The 15,845-nt window shown below is 39.8% G+C and overlaps 1 protein-coding gene across 5 annotated transcripts in view; it reads left to right on the plus strand.

Annotated features, from left to right (window-relative positions):
- Window positions 1-15,845, plus strand: part of NFAT5 (nuclear factor of activated T cells 5) — a 72,365-nt gene that overhangs the window by 25,853 nt on the left and 30,667 nt on the right. For 3 of the 5 annotated variants that reach the window (XM_054078586.1, XM_054078584.1, XM_054078585.1), the window contains exons 2-3: window positions 400-525; window positions 13,534-14,092. In XM_054078586.1, coding sequence (XP_053934561.1) covers window positions 400-525; window positions 13,534-14,092 — 685 coding nt within the window. Of the gene's footprint in view, window positions 1-398; window positions 526-7,859; window positions 7,879-13,012; window positions 13,075-13,533; window positions 14,093-15,845 lie in introns of those variants that run through there. The other 2 variants (XM_054078587.1, XM_054078588.1) reach the window with 2 other exon arrangements.

Genomic DNA, 15,845 nt, shown 5'->3' on the forward strand with positions numbered 1-15,845 from the left:
CTGTGGATGAATGTACTAAATTAGCCTTTTTCTTTGTAAGTCAGTTCCACAGTTTGAGTTCTGAGAACAGGTTTGTCTTTGATTCTCGTGTGATTCTGCCCCTTTGTTCTCAATGAATGCCGTTTCCGTAGATGCTCATGAATTATTTCTTCATTTGAACAAATTTGTGTCCTTTTGTTTCAGTCTTCAGAATGCGTATCTCAACATTTTTGTGGCTGGTTTGTTTTCTGAAATAACTTTGTTCCACGATAGCCAAGTGCTTAATGTGACTTCTCAAAACATTCTGGAAAGGTTGGATTAGTGTTCGTGTCTCTTAGGCAAAAACATTATTTGTTTTCTCATACAGTGTATGAATATATTTTTGATTAAATACTTTTTTGTCCTCCCTCTGTTCAACAGAATCTGTCTATGACCTTCTCCCAAAGGAGCTGCAGTTACCACCTTCCAGAGAAACATCTGTAGCATCCATGAGCCAAACAAGCGGTGGCGAGGCAGGTTCGCCGCCTCCAGCTGTAGTTGCTGCTGGTAAGCATTCTCATTTATTCAGTTGCTTTGTTAAGGTTTGTAACGTTCTGGCCAACATGAACAGTGCTGGCAAAGTTTTGATTGTAAAAAAAGGAGCTTGTGGAGAAGTAACAGAGTTCATTCTAGGAGAATTTAGATGATGTAAATTAAACTGTGTGATCTAAATGATCAAGTATCCAATATTAATGATTGCTGTATTTCACGTATATATCTTCATAAGAAAAAAGTTATCTGGTTTGCTGTTCTGTTATTAAGCAAAGACTTGGTAGCTCCTAGAATGCACTCTGCCTTCAGAGGTCATAAATACTGATTCGGAACAATGCTGACCAGCTGTAAAACAGCGAATTCTAGCTAGGATAAAAAATGAAATAGGAGGTAACAGTTTGGGCCATGAAGCTTTGCCCAAACTGTCAGGACAAAGAAAAGTCATGTTTTCCTTGAAGAGGCCTGAAAAAGCCTAGTATTTAAACTCCATGCACACATAGCTCTCTATTGTAATGTTTTACAAAATTCTCAGATAGATGAGAATATAATATATGGCAGGGTGACACTTTTATAAGCTGATAAGTTGAAATTTTTCTAATTGACAGCATATCAAAATGAGGCATGACCTTTTTATCTTCATCTTTATCTTACTTCTAGTCATGTTTTAGACTTTAGTCTAAAGACCCTGTCATTGATCTTCATTAAACATAAAAAGTGAGGATAAAAGGGCAAAGTTCTGATTTGTGAGGTTAGCCTTAGTGCTGGCTTGCATCTGGAATTCTTCTCAGTAACTTGTGTGTATCATTAAACATCTGCACAGTGAGGAAAGAAGGGAGAATGGTCATGCTCATGATTGATGCATCTTTCTTCATTGGATAAGGTTTTTTTGCATAATTTGATACCCATTTCTCACAAGGTCATGTTTCACTTTCCTAATCGGCCTTAAATTGTTGCTTAAGAAAAAAAAAAAAAGTCTGTATTTAAGGTGAGGATTCAGATAGTTGCATTATTCTTTTTTCTGTCTATGAGTTCTTATGCATTAAATGTTTGTGTGAGAATGTTTCCCAGATTTGCATGGTTCAGGAATCTTGATCGGAAACTGAAGTGATTGTAGACTTGTCAGAGAAACTTTACAGCACTGCTCACCATTCATGTTTTGCCAGACCTCTTCTGAGAGAACCTGTGGATTTAACTGTGCACAGTGGAACTTCAGACATTGAAAGAATTCGATGGTTTTATTTACTACATTGAAAGGATTTGATATTTTTATATCACTTATTTAAAAATAATTTGGGCATATGTTTCTAAAATCATGATAGTTAATGATCAGTTTGGTTCAAAGACATAGCAGCAACCGAATCCTATAGAAACATTTACCTTAAAACCAAGCGGACAAAAAAAAAAATCCCACGAGCCCTGTTACACTCTAAATCCACAGACAGACATGAACTGCTAATTAGTTCTGTACTTAACAGAAAAGAGTTAAAAACCTGAATGGAACTAAATGTCTGTTACCTCCAGGTATTTAGTGTCTGCTAACAGCCAGTCCAGTTCCTTTTGAAAACCCTCAGAATCCGTGAGTTGTGTTTGGTTAAACTGCAGCACAATTTTCTTGAATAAAAAACTTCAAAACTCAATACTATTTTTTATTAACACTGAAAGGGGACCTACTCGAGGTGCTCGACTGAGAACACTTGTCAGTGCCAGGGATAGCGTGGTTTCACAAAGTCTTGAAGCTGGTAGCACTGCCGCAAGAAGAGCTTTTCCGCTGCGTGCTGCGGAGTGTATTGAATGGAGGCCCTGCTCCAGGTCCAGGTTGTCCCGGATGGGCTCACCGCAGGTCTGCTTTTGGTGGCACAAGGAAAGGAGTAACGCGGCGAGAAAGGAGCAGTCAGAAGAGGTGGGGCCAGCTTGTCTAAATGGCTGTCACAGTTTGTGCTGGTTGAAATTGTTTACTGAGCTGTGGCTTTGGAGACCTTCCATCAGTGTTGTGACGAGACAGTTTAGCTTCTGCGTGCCGTTAAAATTGGGATCAGAAGTATTAAAGCACAAGCAGCTACAGTTCTCCCAAGTTTTTAAACGTTGTCTTTAAAAAGCCTGACCAACCAAACAGAAACCCGCAGCCAGAGCAAAGCTTGGTTTTGTTTTCATTGCTTATGTCACTTTCCCCTGCAGTGAAGGCAAGAACAATGGAATCCTGGTCTTTTATAAACACGTAATTGTGATGAGCGGGACCTTCAACAGCGAGTTGTGCTGTGTGGACTCGGAAGGAGGGATGAGCCCCAGCCCAAAGCGATGAATGTAACTGATGCTGTTATGTGGGGGGGTGTCCGTAACTCCATAGGCATCGGGGAAGGTTCAACCTCAGCATTTCGACCGATGAATAGTATCAGATAGTTTTAGTGTAACACATTAGTGGGCGTTTTCGGGTTTTTTCTTGTTGTTTTCTCCTGTCTTCCACCACAGCCTTGAAATAAAATACATGCTTCTTAGATAAATGTTTGCCTGCAAAACAGGGCCATAGGCTGTGATCCAAAATTATAAAGACAGAGCAGAAAGCCAAGAAGAGCAGTCCCTGTTCTTCCCTCTGGTGTTGGGAGGTAAGATGCACATACAAAAATGTATCTAAGGTGTATTATAACCCAAGGGCGGACAGATGGTTGGGTATTTCTGGTAAGATTTTTACTCTAAAGCTGAGGACAAGGTCTTAAGAACAGAGGAAGGAACATCAGTGTCTGCGGAAGTTGTAGATAGGAGTACAAGGAGAGGTGAATTCGGTCTTTGCAGTGGGTCTCGGTGAACTGTTTATAGCTACAGTCCACCCTCCCACAAACTCCTGCTGATTAGTGGCCGATGAGGATTCCTTCTCTGAGCCATCTCGAACTTGGCACTTCTGAACGCCACACAGCTGCCTTGGAGAAGGAGTGGTCTCCACTATTCTCAGTTGAATTCCAGAATCCGAGGAGCACTTCTGCTTTTCATTGAGGTTGGCTGTGTTTCTTCTGCACTGAATCTCTCCACTTTCTCAGGAGAAGGGGACACAAGCGTTTCAGATGCGTTCTTGCTGTAGCTGTGCCATATTTCTAGATAAAAAAGTGTATTGTATTTTTCTATTTTCTTTAATTGTTTGAGGATTACTATAGTGCTTTGAAAAGTTGCTACTGCATTTTCAAGCCCTGTTGCCCAGCCTCGTGTAGTAATGGGAAGTCTGGTTGGGCTGGGCTCCGATTGCTCAACATGAAAATAAGAGGAAAATGAGCCTTGGCTTTGTGCATGTCTATGCGCTAATACAGGAAAACGTAATTGTATATTTTACATTTATATTTTAAGACCAAGATTGGCTCTTGATTTTCACATATCAAGTCCTTAATCGCAGGCTAGAGGTACGTTTTTGTGGAGCTAACACTGTACAGATGATAGGATGAGAGGGAAGTATGGCTTTGGCAACCTTGTGTTCCTGTGTCTGAAATAATAGGATAGAATTGTAGGGTGGTTTAGGGTGGAAGGGACCTTAAAGGTCATCTACTTATTTCTTCCTTTTAAAAATTTTGATGTCAGCTTTTACTTGCTCTAAAACTTCTTTTTTTTTTTTTTTGGGAAACGATAGTTCAGTCTCCGTAGTGTTGCGGATTCTCATTTACTCTTGTCTTTAAAGGAACGGCTGATCGGAAATGTTGCTAGCGGCGCTGCAGGTAGAAGTCAATTCCAGATAGCATTACTTTTAGCAATGAGAGGATTCCATTACAGGGAATGATCCGAAGCAGTGAGAGCTTTCTACTACTCCTGTACTAGTTAACACAGTTTGTTTGCTGCATCCCAAAACACGGGGGAAGGTAGTTTCTGGCTGAGATTTAACTTACTTGAGGCTTTTTGGTTAATCACACTGCTGTGGGGTTTTATTCCATATAAATCACATTATGGGTCAGAAATATTTATTGCTGCAGTTAACGTCTCTGGGGTTTTTTTGAGGAGCAGGACGGGCTGTTTTTAGCAGTAACCACCTCGCAGGGGCAGACTTCTAGTTCTTCCATTCAGAAATCTGTTTTGTGATTTACAGAACAGTTCTAAGAGTATTAAAATGGAATGTTGCTGATTGGATTTTCATTAATTTGTTAATAAATGTGTATCTCGTATTCATTAATCCAGCCAAAAGAGGTATTACCCACTCTCTGAATATCAAACAGGCAAGTATAATTTAATAGAACTCTAGGATTTTCAGCTGCATTGTTCACAACCTCAGCTGCTGTCTCAAGCTTCTGACATTCTTCCGGAAAGTAGAAGGGAGGAAAGGGATCTGTATTTACTGCTAGAAACTGTTCTCTCTGCTTGCTATTTCAATTGCAAGTGTCTTTGTTCAGGGGACAGGAACAGGAGGATTTTGCCTGGTGCGGTACCATAAACACATTAAATATGAATCATCTTTTAGGCTCTTGAAATGCATGAGGGTGTCATGCTGAGAAATGTCATTGTAAGCTGTGCCTGCAGATTTCTCGTATGAAATAAATGTGCCTGAAGCTTCAATAATGCCTTCTACGTGGTATTTTTAAGCTCCGGTTGCCAGGAGGGGTGCTTGATTCTTTTCAGTCAGTTCTTAAAGGTTGAACATTTTTTTCATGTTGATCAAGAAACATTGAACAAGCGCTTAAAATTCACACTGCTAATTTAAGTCCTTTCTCAAAGGTGTATTTCTAGGTGGTGTGTGAACACCTTATTCTTCTCTCTTGGGGATGATTCAGGAGTATTTTCAACCATGCACTTTAACCAAGGATTGCGTTTGCATCTTTTATCTCCAGTAACGGAAATGCTCAAACCTCCCGAACCCCAGTGAAGAAAACGGTTCCAGAATCTCGTTCCTTTGCTCATCATCCACTCGTTCTTTTTGTAGCAGATCTTCGAATGGGATTCTTTTAGCTTGTTCAAGATCTTTTTAAGTTGCTCTCCCTTTTCCAGAGGAGTGAATGTATATCTTTCCATAGTTTTTGTGCTTCTCCCCAGGATGGTATTTCCTGCATAGTTTCCAGTTCTTATCTCAGACTGAATTCTCCATAGAGCAGTGTTCTTGCTGTAACAAAAGAGGAACAGATTTTATGCCCTGAAATGTTTTTACTTAACTCATTTTTGTATTCTTTTTATTTGGATACAATTAATCTGTGATGTATTGAGTTTTTCTCGCTTTTGTATCCTGAGAGAATATTTGGTAAATGATAAAAATGTTCTACCTTTTTGTGATCATGGCAATTTTTTACTCCTTTTTAATTCAAGGGATGAACTACTTGTCCCAGATAGGAGTAGTTGGCTTTTTAGACCAGAGTTGTTACTGAAATACGTGCTATAAGCAGCTTTGGTAATTTTAATTATGAAAACAAAGCTTTGCTTCTCAGTTGCTACTTGTAGAGAAATGGATAAAATATTTGAATCACCCCTGGGGTAGGGTCTGCCTGCTAAGGTGTACAGGTCATGTTTTCCACAGGCTTTTTCATCATTCTCAAGCTAAAGATTCTAAGAAGGCTTCAAAATGGAGATATGAGGCTTTCTTGGTTTCTTTTTTCCCCCCTCTGAGTAGCTGGAGTCAGGCTTCTTGATTTTATTTTTAATGAGAATATTTTGTCAATTTATCATCCTTCCTGCTGTCATTAGTCAGTTTTTCCTGTTGATGTAGAAATAATTACCAGAAATTTCAAAGAGGGATGGCAGCACCGCTACGAATTCTGTTGTCTTGGGCTTATAATTCCATATTGTAAACAAATTATCAGGAAAAAAGGTCTTTCTTTGTAGTTGATCCCCAATGCCTATAAAAACTTCAATTTCTTTGTAGGCTTTTCCCTTCCCCTTCCCACCGCCCTCCCAGTTGGAAATGCCTTCCTGTCATTTCCTAGGAGGAAGTCTTCCAGGGATTTCTGTCCGCAGCGTGCTTGTTTCGCTCATGTGTCAAATACTTCTTTCTTTCAGAATTCATTTAAACCAGATCCTAACGCTCTTAAAAATTGCATCTTCCTGGTGCTGTGTGTAGCACGGCGCCCCGGCCGCTCTGGCTCGTTAGCACAAACGGATCTGGGAGCAGGTTAAAGTATTACTCCTGGCAAAACCGGTGCCCGACAGAGCTCTGGGGGAGCCATGCGTTCCGCTGGGAGAGGCCAGGTCGTGATCCGTACGGCTCAGGGGCGGCGGAGGGGTTCCTTCCTCCTTCTCAGCTCTCTGCTGGTGGGAAGTCATCTCTGGGAAACAGGAAAGGCAAAGATTTCTCTTCCTGTTTCCATTTGACGGGAACTTTGAAGACGATGTGTTCGGTGTAAATTCAATTAAAGCAGAGTAGTTGTGTAGGATTGTGTGTGTCAAGTGCATACCTGCTCCTCTACCCAGAGCAGAGCTTCCGTATAATTACCTGTAGAGGATTATACAGATGCACTCTACCTCAATTTCCTAAACTAAGTTTATTTTCAGTCTTCCTGAATCCCCAGTTGTCAGTAAACCTGATTTTCCAGAACTGCTCAATCAAACACAAACTGGTTTATCATTCTGAAAGATAATTTTTTTAATGCAAATTCTTGTATGGCTCCCGTTCTCAAGCCTTTCTGATGAAAGAACTACCTTGTGACAAGAGATTTCCCTGTTCCTTAATGAATAATGAAAATCCAAGCCATTGAAGGGCAAAATGGGAATAGTCTCATGGTACTGTTTGGGCATCTCCTTCCAGCAGCAGCATCAGCGACTTCGTGAAGGCCAGAAGGAGTTCTTAGTTGCTTAGAAGAGAGCAAACGTGTAGTTAAAGAACAAGAGAACAACATTCTTATATTGGAATGTTCTATGTCGTATCCTCATCACTCTTTTAGGGTTCTGGAGCTGAGGAGATGACAGGAGGAGCTTGAGGAGAGCAGCTGAGGGTCCTACAGTTCTGACTTGCTTGTTCGCAGGCGGTTATCGCTGCGAGTGGGGAGGATCTAAGATACATGGAATTGGTGTGTGTGAGCCACTAACAAAAATTTTACTTAGATACCTAAACTTGAGTGTTAATTTAATAATGGATATCATTTATAACAAAACCTGATTGATTGATGTATTTACCCAAAGTATAATACACTACTTGGTTCAGCATGTGAATGTAAGGGGAATTTACACTGTTGGGCTTAATGTAAATTAAATTAACCTACCTATCTTGAATCTGAGTGTTTTTAATAACTGGTGAATTGGATTGCTTTATTATATTTGCTGGGATGCTAGTTTTCTTCTCTATTAATACACTTAACTTGCATTCTAGCTTCGCCATTCAGAGACAGGCATCGAGTGGTGGGTTGTGTGACAGTGTCTGTCAATAGTGAAGACAAATAGTGCCAGAGACACTTAACCCATCCAATCTCACCCAGGGTATAGGTCGGTCTTGTTTTCAGACTTCTTCATAAGTCTCTTTTCTTTCTTTCTTTTTTCCTTTTTTTTTTTCCTTTTTTTTTTTGTTTTGTTTTGTTGTTTTATTTCTAAATAGTGAATTGATACTGATTTGAAACTAAACTTTTTGCAAAAGTTTTTGACATTACATCAGTAATAACAAGAAGAAGAAAAGTAGAAACCCAGGTTTGGCATGTGAGGTGTTGAAAGCAGGTTTGCAGCCACTTTGTAAGTTCTGTTTTTTACCTTTTAAAACCTTTGGCAACACGAGGGTTGATGCTGGAAATTTTGCACATAGTATGCTGGTTTTGTTCTGAAATTGTTCTTCTGTGTCCAGTGGTTCAAATAAACCAATTAACATACAAAAGTCTTATCAAGAACATGACGTGTTAGGTAAATGAATAAATTTAATGAATGAGAATGCTTCAGAAATTGAGCTTATACACTACTTAAACCTCGCCTTGTGCAGTGAGTTTTGATTTGTGACCTCTGATTGTTTTCTGACCATAGCATAGTGGGTTGCATGGGGGGGCAGGCTGAGTTCTGCAAAAAAAGGCAAGTTCTTGTGTGGCTTTCTGCAAGTCCTGGCTGTTCACGCACAGGTAGCTGAAAAACTTGTCAAACCAAAATTGTCTCCCGATTGATTTACGTTTGCAGTCTTAAACTTTCCAGTCTGGAAATTGTTTGCTTTGCACTCCAGCTGCAATTTAAAGCAAAAATCATCAGGACACTGATTCTTCTTGAGAACTTGGTTATCCTTGTTGTATTTAAGGATCTTTTTGGAAAGAAAGAACAAGGATTTTGGGATTGGCTCCACCTGTTATCTAAAGACGAAGACTCCCTCAATACCAAGTAGTGATTTTGTTTTGTTTCCTTTCTCCTGTCTTTCAGACCATTTTTTAGAGGCTGAATGCCTTGTTTGACTTCACAAGAAAATAGGATATAGAAATACATGTCATTGCCTTAGTTGCTAACTTGGGAGGCAATGAATTTTCTTTGTACAATGCTGTATGTTATTGAAAAGGGAACGACTGCACGGGTTTGCTCACGGGGATGCTCTTTGCTGTGTGTTCCCTTTGTCTCTGGTCTATATTAGCCCGTTGTTTTTAGCAGCATGTGTTTGTGGCACGTGTATTTTGCATCCCTCAGTCCGCTGCCTACATCTTGGCTGCTTTTTGTGTTCAGAAAGCACCTGAATTATTCCGTCTTTTCGTTGTGAATGTAATTCTGTTCACTGCCTGAAAGCCAGGGAAACGCTTGGGAATGATAGGCACCTTTTTAGACTTTCTGGGAAGCAAATGTTCAAACGATTGGTATCACGACCAACTGAAATTTCTTTGAAATTTAGTAATCCTAGAGTAGTGCAGAATAGTTGTTTATCTCTATTTGTATTCCAAATTCCAGCACTGACAACTTTGTTAGTTCTTGGTTTTTTTCTGTCATTCATTTACACATGACAGCATTTCTTGGTATTGATATGTAAATTATGATGTCCAAAACAGAGCTGGGGCTTCCTGAGCATTCTGCCTCTCTTGGAGAAGGAAATCTTGTAGGACAGGCAACAAATTCTGGATTACTTCTTTCAGCTCCCCTACCTGTTACAGTGATGGCCGTGGATAGATTCAGGAGGTTTAGTTTCAACAGTGATCAAAGTTGCTCTAATGTGGAAGTAGTTTTCTTTTCTCTATCATTTTTTTTTTTATTCCAAAGGAGGAAGGATACCACTCAGTGATGCTGGTGCATGTTTCATTGCTAATATTGTGGCTGCATACTCGCCAGAACGTGCACTTGGCTTTCATCCACTGTTGGTGCTCTGAAAGCGATTTTTATTTTGAGGCTGTTAAAATATATTCAGTCTTATATTTAAAAATGTATAAACTCGTCTAAACTGTATTTTTGTCACTGCGAGTGCTGTTAAATTGCAAACAAAAGAGCCTCCTTGAACAATTCCCATTAACTTGTGTCTAAAGAAAGTAACCTTAAATAAAAGAAATGCTTAAACCGGGAAAGGCGTGTGTGTGTTTCCACTCGGAACTTGGCAGAGCAGACTGGGTACACCCCTCGCGCTGCCTTTTGTTTATTATCTGCATGAGGGGCGACAACTTCATTCCTCAGCACCAGAAAAATGCAAAATGCTCTCACTTTTTAAAGCAATAACTATTACTGAAAACTTTAGAATAAACATATATTTTTTTTTCCCCAAATGCAGCCTATTTGGCCAAGAGATGTCCTTTGGGTATTGGAAACGCCTGTGTTGTCACTGGCTTTAGAATAGATGGATAAAACAAAATGGGAGCCATAAAAAACATATAGTGGTTTATTTGCTATAGTAACTTGATGAATTCTCGTGGGGTTGACCCCATTTATTTATTTCCTGGTTCAGAGGAAGATGAGTTGGCTAAAGGCCTGCAGGCTCTGCAAGAAAACACATTTTACTACGTTTCTTAGTATTTGCATGACTTAAAACATTGCTAAAGCAATTACTAATTTATCCTCCAAAACAGATTTTAAATTGGTGTATTTGGTTGTTCCAGTATAGCCAGTTTATTTCCCTGGCTGTAATGTTTGTCACACTTTCTTGCATATTTTTAATCATAAACAGAGAAGGTGCTGGCCTGTACCGCTTTAAAACACTCGGATGTTTAGGGATGGTAATGGCATTCATTTGAGAATATATAAGGCTAAAGAGAGAGGTTGTCTCGCCGTTACTGTGCAGCTTGATATTGGTTTAATAAGCTAATCTAATTGTTACACAGGGGTGTCTCTGATAAATGGAGGAGTGTAACCAATTCATTAGGGACAGTATTTATTTCCCTTTTAAATGTACAAAGGAAGCCCACATCAACGTATTCATACACACACATGCTTCTCATCTTATAGGAAGAAAGCTTGGAGGAGAAATTGTTTTGGATAGCAATAATGATAGCAACTTAAATATGCTTAAAATGCTACACCCTACCATAATGACACCATTACTGGCTCCTTTAGCTCTATACTGAAAAGGATTTTATTTTTTTTTCCCCCTAAAAAAGTGAGGGAACGGTACAATTGTTGCGTTTCTGGACAGGCTTTGCATTGAACCACTTGGTACACAGGGTATGATTAGCGCTCGGCAGACCTGCTCCAGTGGAGACACATGTAGGGGTCGACGCTCTAAGTTTTGCCCATCGGGTCTTTTAAAAGACCTTCCTTAAATATTCCCAGTACTTGCTGTAAAAAGTTAAATCGTTGGACTTGGCAGTGCTAGGATAACGATTGGACTGAAGGATCTTAAAGATCTTCTCCAACCTAAACAATTTTATGATTCTGTGATTTATTTATTAATCTATTGGAGGAAAAACCTTTGGATTCCGGAGCCCTGGTTTGATGTACATAGTTATGGTTTTGTTAAAGTCTTTGTCGTGGACAGGCAAAACCAAGATGTGTGTACACTGCGCTGTACTGTGCGTGGTACTCAGTTTCAGCTGTTAAAAGAAGAATTGATTTTAAAGGGAGGAAATATTCAGTAATCCAGCTCTGCAGCAGCACTGCTGTGTGCTCCACGTGTTCCGTTTGCACACGCTCGCATGCAGCTTCTCTGCTGTTTGCATGCTGCACATTGCTGTCTCTGACTGTTGGAGTGCATAAACGATGAATGGAAACTAATTCTGTTTTAACAAAACCCAAAGTCAACGTGCCAAATAGCAACGATCTTTCTCAACTCAAAGTGGCTGCAAATCAGCTTCTAAATATTGTCACTGAAGTTAATATCTAGAGTTAATAGTTCTTGCCAATCCTATAAATGGTTTTGAGAAAAGCATTGCATTAATGCATGATATAGAAAGGATAAATTTGCCTTTAAATTGGAATGCAGTTCAAAGTGACTGAATTCTCCAGTTTCAGCCACTATATTTGCCAAAGAACAAACTGGAAAATGGAACTGGTATCATTCATCTGCCTCCTGGTGCACTGGAGGTTCGGGGAAGGGACTTGCCGTGAAGATCAAAGCAGAATAGTTTATCGATAAACTGTAGTGACCACTAAATTTAACATTTGGAAGGAGCGTAAGGTCACTTTCAAATTCGTTCAGCACAGAAAAGCTGTAAGAAACAATAATGGTTTAAAAATACTTTTATCATCAGTCATCAATACCCCCAGTAAGCACAAGTGGGCTGATTTATAGGATTGTTTGCTAAGTCTTGCTGTTAGCTAGATATATCATGGCCAAACATACTTCACCCTGTTACTTTTAAACAGCTTAAACTGGATAAAATAGCTCAACTATCTCTAAACCTTTTAGACTTGAGAAAGTAATATAATATTTGGGATTTTAAAACAATCTCAAAGCTAAAAAGGAAAACGTTGTGTTCCTCTTAGTAATCGCTGTTACCTCTACACCGCCAATAACTAGCTGAACAAACGTATTGTATAATTATGTGTATTTATTATGTACAATTTGTTTCCAAAATTAGATTATTTTTGTGGTTCTGGTTTATTGTGTAACGTGTAGTCAGTAGTGCAGAAATACTGAAACTAGCATCACGCCCTAGGAAGTTTAAATCTGAATGTAAAATCCGGTTATTCCTCAGTGAGCTGCAGCCGATTTAAATAAGTAAAGACCTATGTTTGTCCGTATTGCTTCCTCCAAAACGTTTTAGCCTATATTTTCAGCTGATTTGTCCATTAAAATTCTTGAGTGGAAAGAATTCTGTGGTTCTCCAGAAATCTTCAGGGTTTTGTTTTAATTGTGTAGCTGTCCTTTTATGTTTCTGAAACAAATTGATCTGTGCAACCTCTGGAGAGGTGGCAATCACATATTGTTTGAGATGTCCTGCTAATACGGATTTCTCAGAGGTCTGTCCCGAGCTCTCTCTGTACACGTAGGGGACACGACTGATAAAATCTCAGAGAAATCAGTCTCGGTGACTGAAAGAGTCAAATTACAGAGATTTCATGTCTTTTTGTCACCAATACAGATATTTCATCCCTGTTTTGAACCCTCAAAATAAACAGCTATGTCATAGTGACTGATACCAGTTCCATTTTGCCTACCAACTCAGTTGATTTTATATTTTATTTCTCATTTATGATGGAATAATCAGCAGCTCTTTTTCTCATTTATTTTCTCATATTTTTATTCCAGGATTTGCCTCTGAAGCAGGGAGTGTCTGCATTAAAAATGACCTGTAGTTCTCTGCTTCATAGGTTAGAAACTTATTTTAATATTTCGTGGCTAAGCACAGTCCCGTCTTTCTCAAAAATGAAAACAATAAATGATTTAATTGGCATTGAATGTGGATTATAAGCATTTTGCATTGCGGCTTCCATTATTTTAGACGAAATGGCTTCTACACAAATAATTAGTCGAGCGGAGGCAATGGAAGCTCTCTATACCTGCAGCCATTTTTATGAATTAAGATTTAAGTTTTAAAAAAAAAAGTTGATTACAGTGGACGATACTAAGTCGTATTTGGACATTTCCAAACTTTTGTATTGGTTAGGTTGTATTGCTTTACGCATTGACCTTCTAAAACCTTGCCAAATTCCAAATATTTGCCGGGGGAAAGAAATCGGTTCATAAATCACTTTATTTCAATGGGACTGCTATAGCCAGCGCACACAGAACCGTGTATCTTGTATTTACTTCTGAATTATACACCGCAGATGCTTCTTCAGCTCCTTCCTCTTCCTCCATGGGCGGTGCTTGCAGCTCCTTTACCACCTCTTCCAGTCCTACCATTTACTCTACCTCAGTCACCGACAGCAAGGCTATGCAAGTGGAGAGCTGCTCCTCAGCCGTGGGGGTAAGTACCAGAGGGGTAAGTGACAAGCAGTTAACCAGTAACACAGTCCAGCAGCAGCAGTCAACGCCGAAGAGACACACAGTCCTGTACATCTCGCCACCACCTGAGGACTTGCTGGACAACAGTCGGATGTCCTGCCAGGATGAGGGGTGTGGATTGGAGTCAGAACAGAGCTGCAGTATGTGGATGGAGGATTCACCCTCCAACTTCAGTAACATGAGTACCAGTTCCTACAATGATAACACTGAGGTGCCACGTAAATCACGCAAACGAAATCCAAAGCAGAGGCCAGGGATCAAACGTCGAGATTGTGAAGAGTCCAACATGGATATATTTGATGCCGACAGTGCCAAAGCTCCTCACTATGTCCTTTCTCAGCTCAGCACGGACAGCAAAGGCAACTCAAAAGCAGGAAATGGGTTGGTATCTGCTTTTTTTTTTTTCCCCCCAAAAAAAAAAGTTCTATCACCATATGTAAAACCAAACTAATAAAACTCCTGCCATGCCCCATCAAGTGTTCTGCTCAGGTTCTCACATAAATCCCTTCCCTGCTGTTCCCTTTTGCATCCTAGCCCATGATAAGTTCTCATTAGACTTGTTAATCTTTATTTAGAAGAGATAAAGCTAAACTTCCCCACAACAATTGGACGCAGCACTGATGAGCTCTTCTGTATTCTTGTTTAAGTGAAATTCCTAAAAGATTGCACAATTCCGTTTATAAAGTGGCAGTGAAAACGTTGTTGTATTTGAAAAATAAAGGCAGAAGTGGACTGGCCGCACCTTAAATCTTACTGGTTTTTGCAGGATTTTATGTGAGGATTTCAGTCTGTGCACTTCACCTGCTGTTTGTCTCTCTATTTATCAAATAGAGAGAGTGATGGGAGTAGAAGTTAATGGCTTGTTAAGATTTCTCTTCATTTTACTTTACACATCCTTTTTTTATAAAATGTTAAGCTGATGTGGTGAACCAAACTTTTGTTTTTCCTTGTGAATTTCCTTCTGTATTTGATTTTTTTCAGAAATAAATCTCTGGTCCTGTTTCTCTCTGTGCTTCTGGGTTGTGTGCATGCGTGTGTCTGTTGTGGGCACGCCTGGGTGATGGTCTCTCATTTCTCCCACTTCACACTGTTCACTAAATGCATTTCAGTAGCTGCTTAAAGAAGAAAAAGTCCATCAGTTTATAATAGTGTGTCAGTGCATACTTTATTTTTTATCTTGTAGCTTCTTTTACGATGGCCGAGCAGATAGACTTGCCTTTTTTTTTCTTTTTTTGAAAGGGTTGTTATTTTTGTTTCTGTTTTTGCTTTTATGTATGTGCTTGCAGTACATTCTAATGTTCATCGCAGTAACGGTCAATATTAAAATTGATGGGAAAGATTATGAACTTCTCATAACCCAAAGGGAAAGAGCCTGGAGTCTGTATTCCCAGGGTCATTGCAGTTCCATACTTAAAATTTTGTTGTGAGAAAGTGATTCAGAGAAACTCTGAAGAGTGTGCCGGCCTGGATGCCGTATCCTGGCTGGAATTGGGAGCGATGGCTCTGCCGCCAGCTCCTGGCTCCGTTCTCTCCTGACAACAGCCGCTCTCAGCCTGACTGCGGTTGTCCAGCATCTCTTGTTTTCACTGACTGAAACTGATAATAAAGTAGAACATTAGGACATGGCAGACCCAAAGAAGCGCATTAGCATATGTAAAGCAGCTGCCTGGAACTGGGAAACTGCCGCCACCGAGCACAAAAAAGATCTGGGCTCGCCCTTACAAAGGGAAGAGGCGTTATCGAAAGGCAAGAACTGTGTGACTGTAAATGTGATCTCTGGAGAGAAAGGGGAGGTTTGGTAAACTCTGGAACAGCGTGTATGATCTCAGTCTAAAACATCCCAAGGCTATAACATCACCCGAACTCCGAGGGGCTGAGCAGTGAGCGCTCATCGGTCCTGTCGGCAGTGCTCCATGAGTACAGGGGTAGAGAAGAATCATTTTTTTCTAGTATATCATATACAGGTGAGATTGAACTGCAGCAAAACTCCTGTAGCAGACTTGTCCTTTTAAATAAAAGTTCTAGGATAAGAAATATCCAAGATACTAGAAGATTTTGCTGTTAGGATGTGGACATTTAGTGTTACAAATCTAGGTCACGGTAGTGACTGGGTTTTTTTTTAACTTTCCAGCCT

The sequence above is a fragment of the Cuculus canorus genome, chromosome 13 (genome assembly GCF_017976375.1).
Source record: "Cuculus canorus isolate bCucCan1 chromosome 13, bCucCan1.pri, whole genome shotgun sequence".
Taxonomy (NCBI): Eukaryota; Metazoa; Chordata; class Aves; order Cuculiformes; family Cuculidae; genus Cuculus; species Cuculus canorus.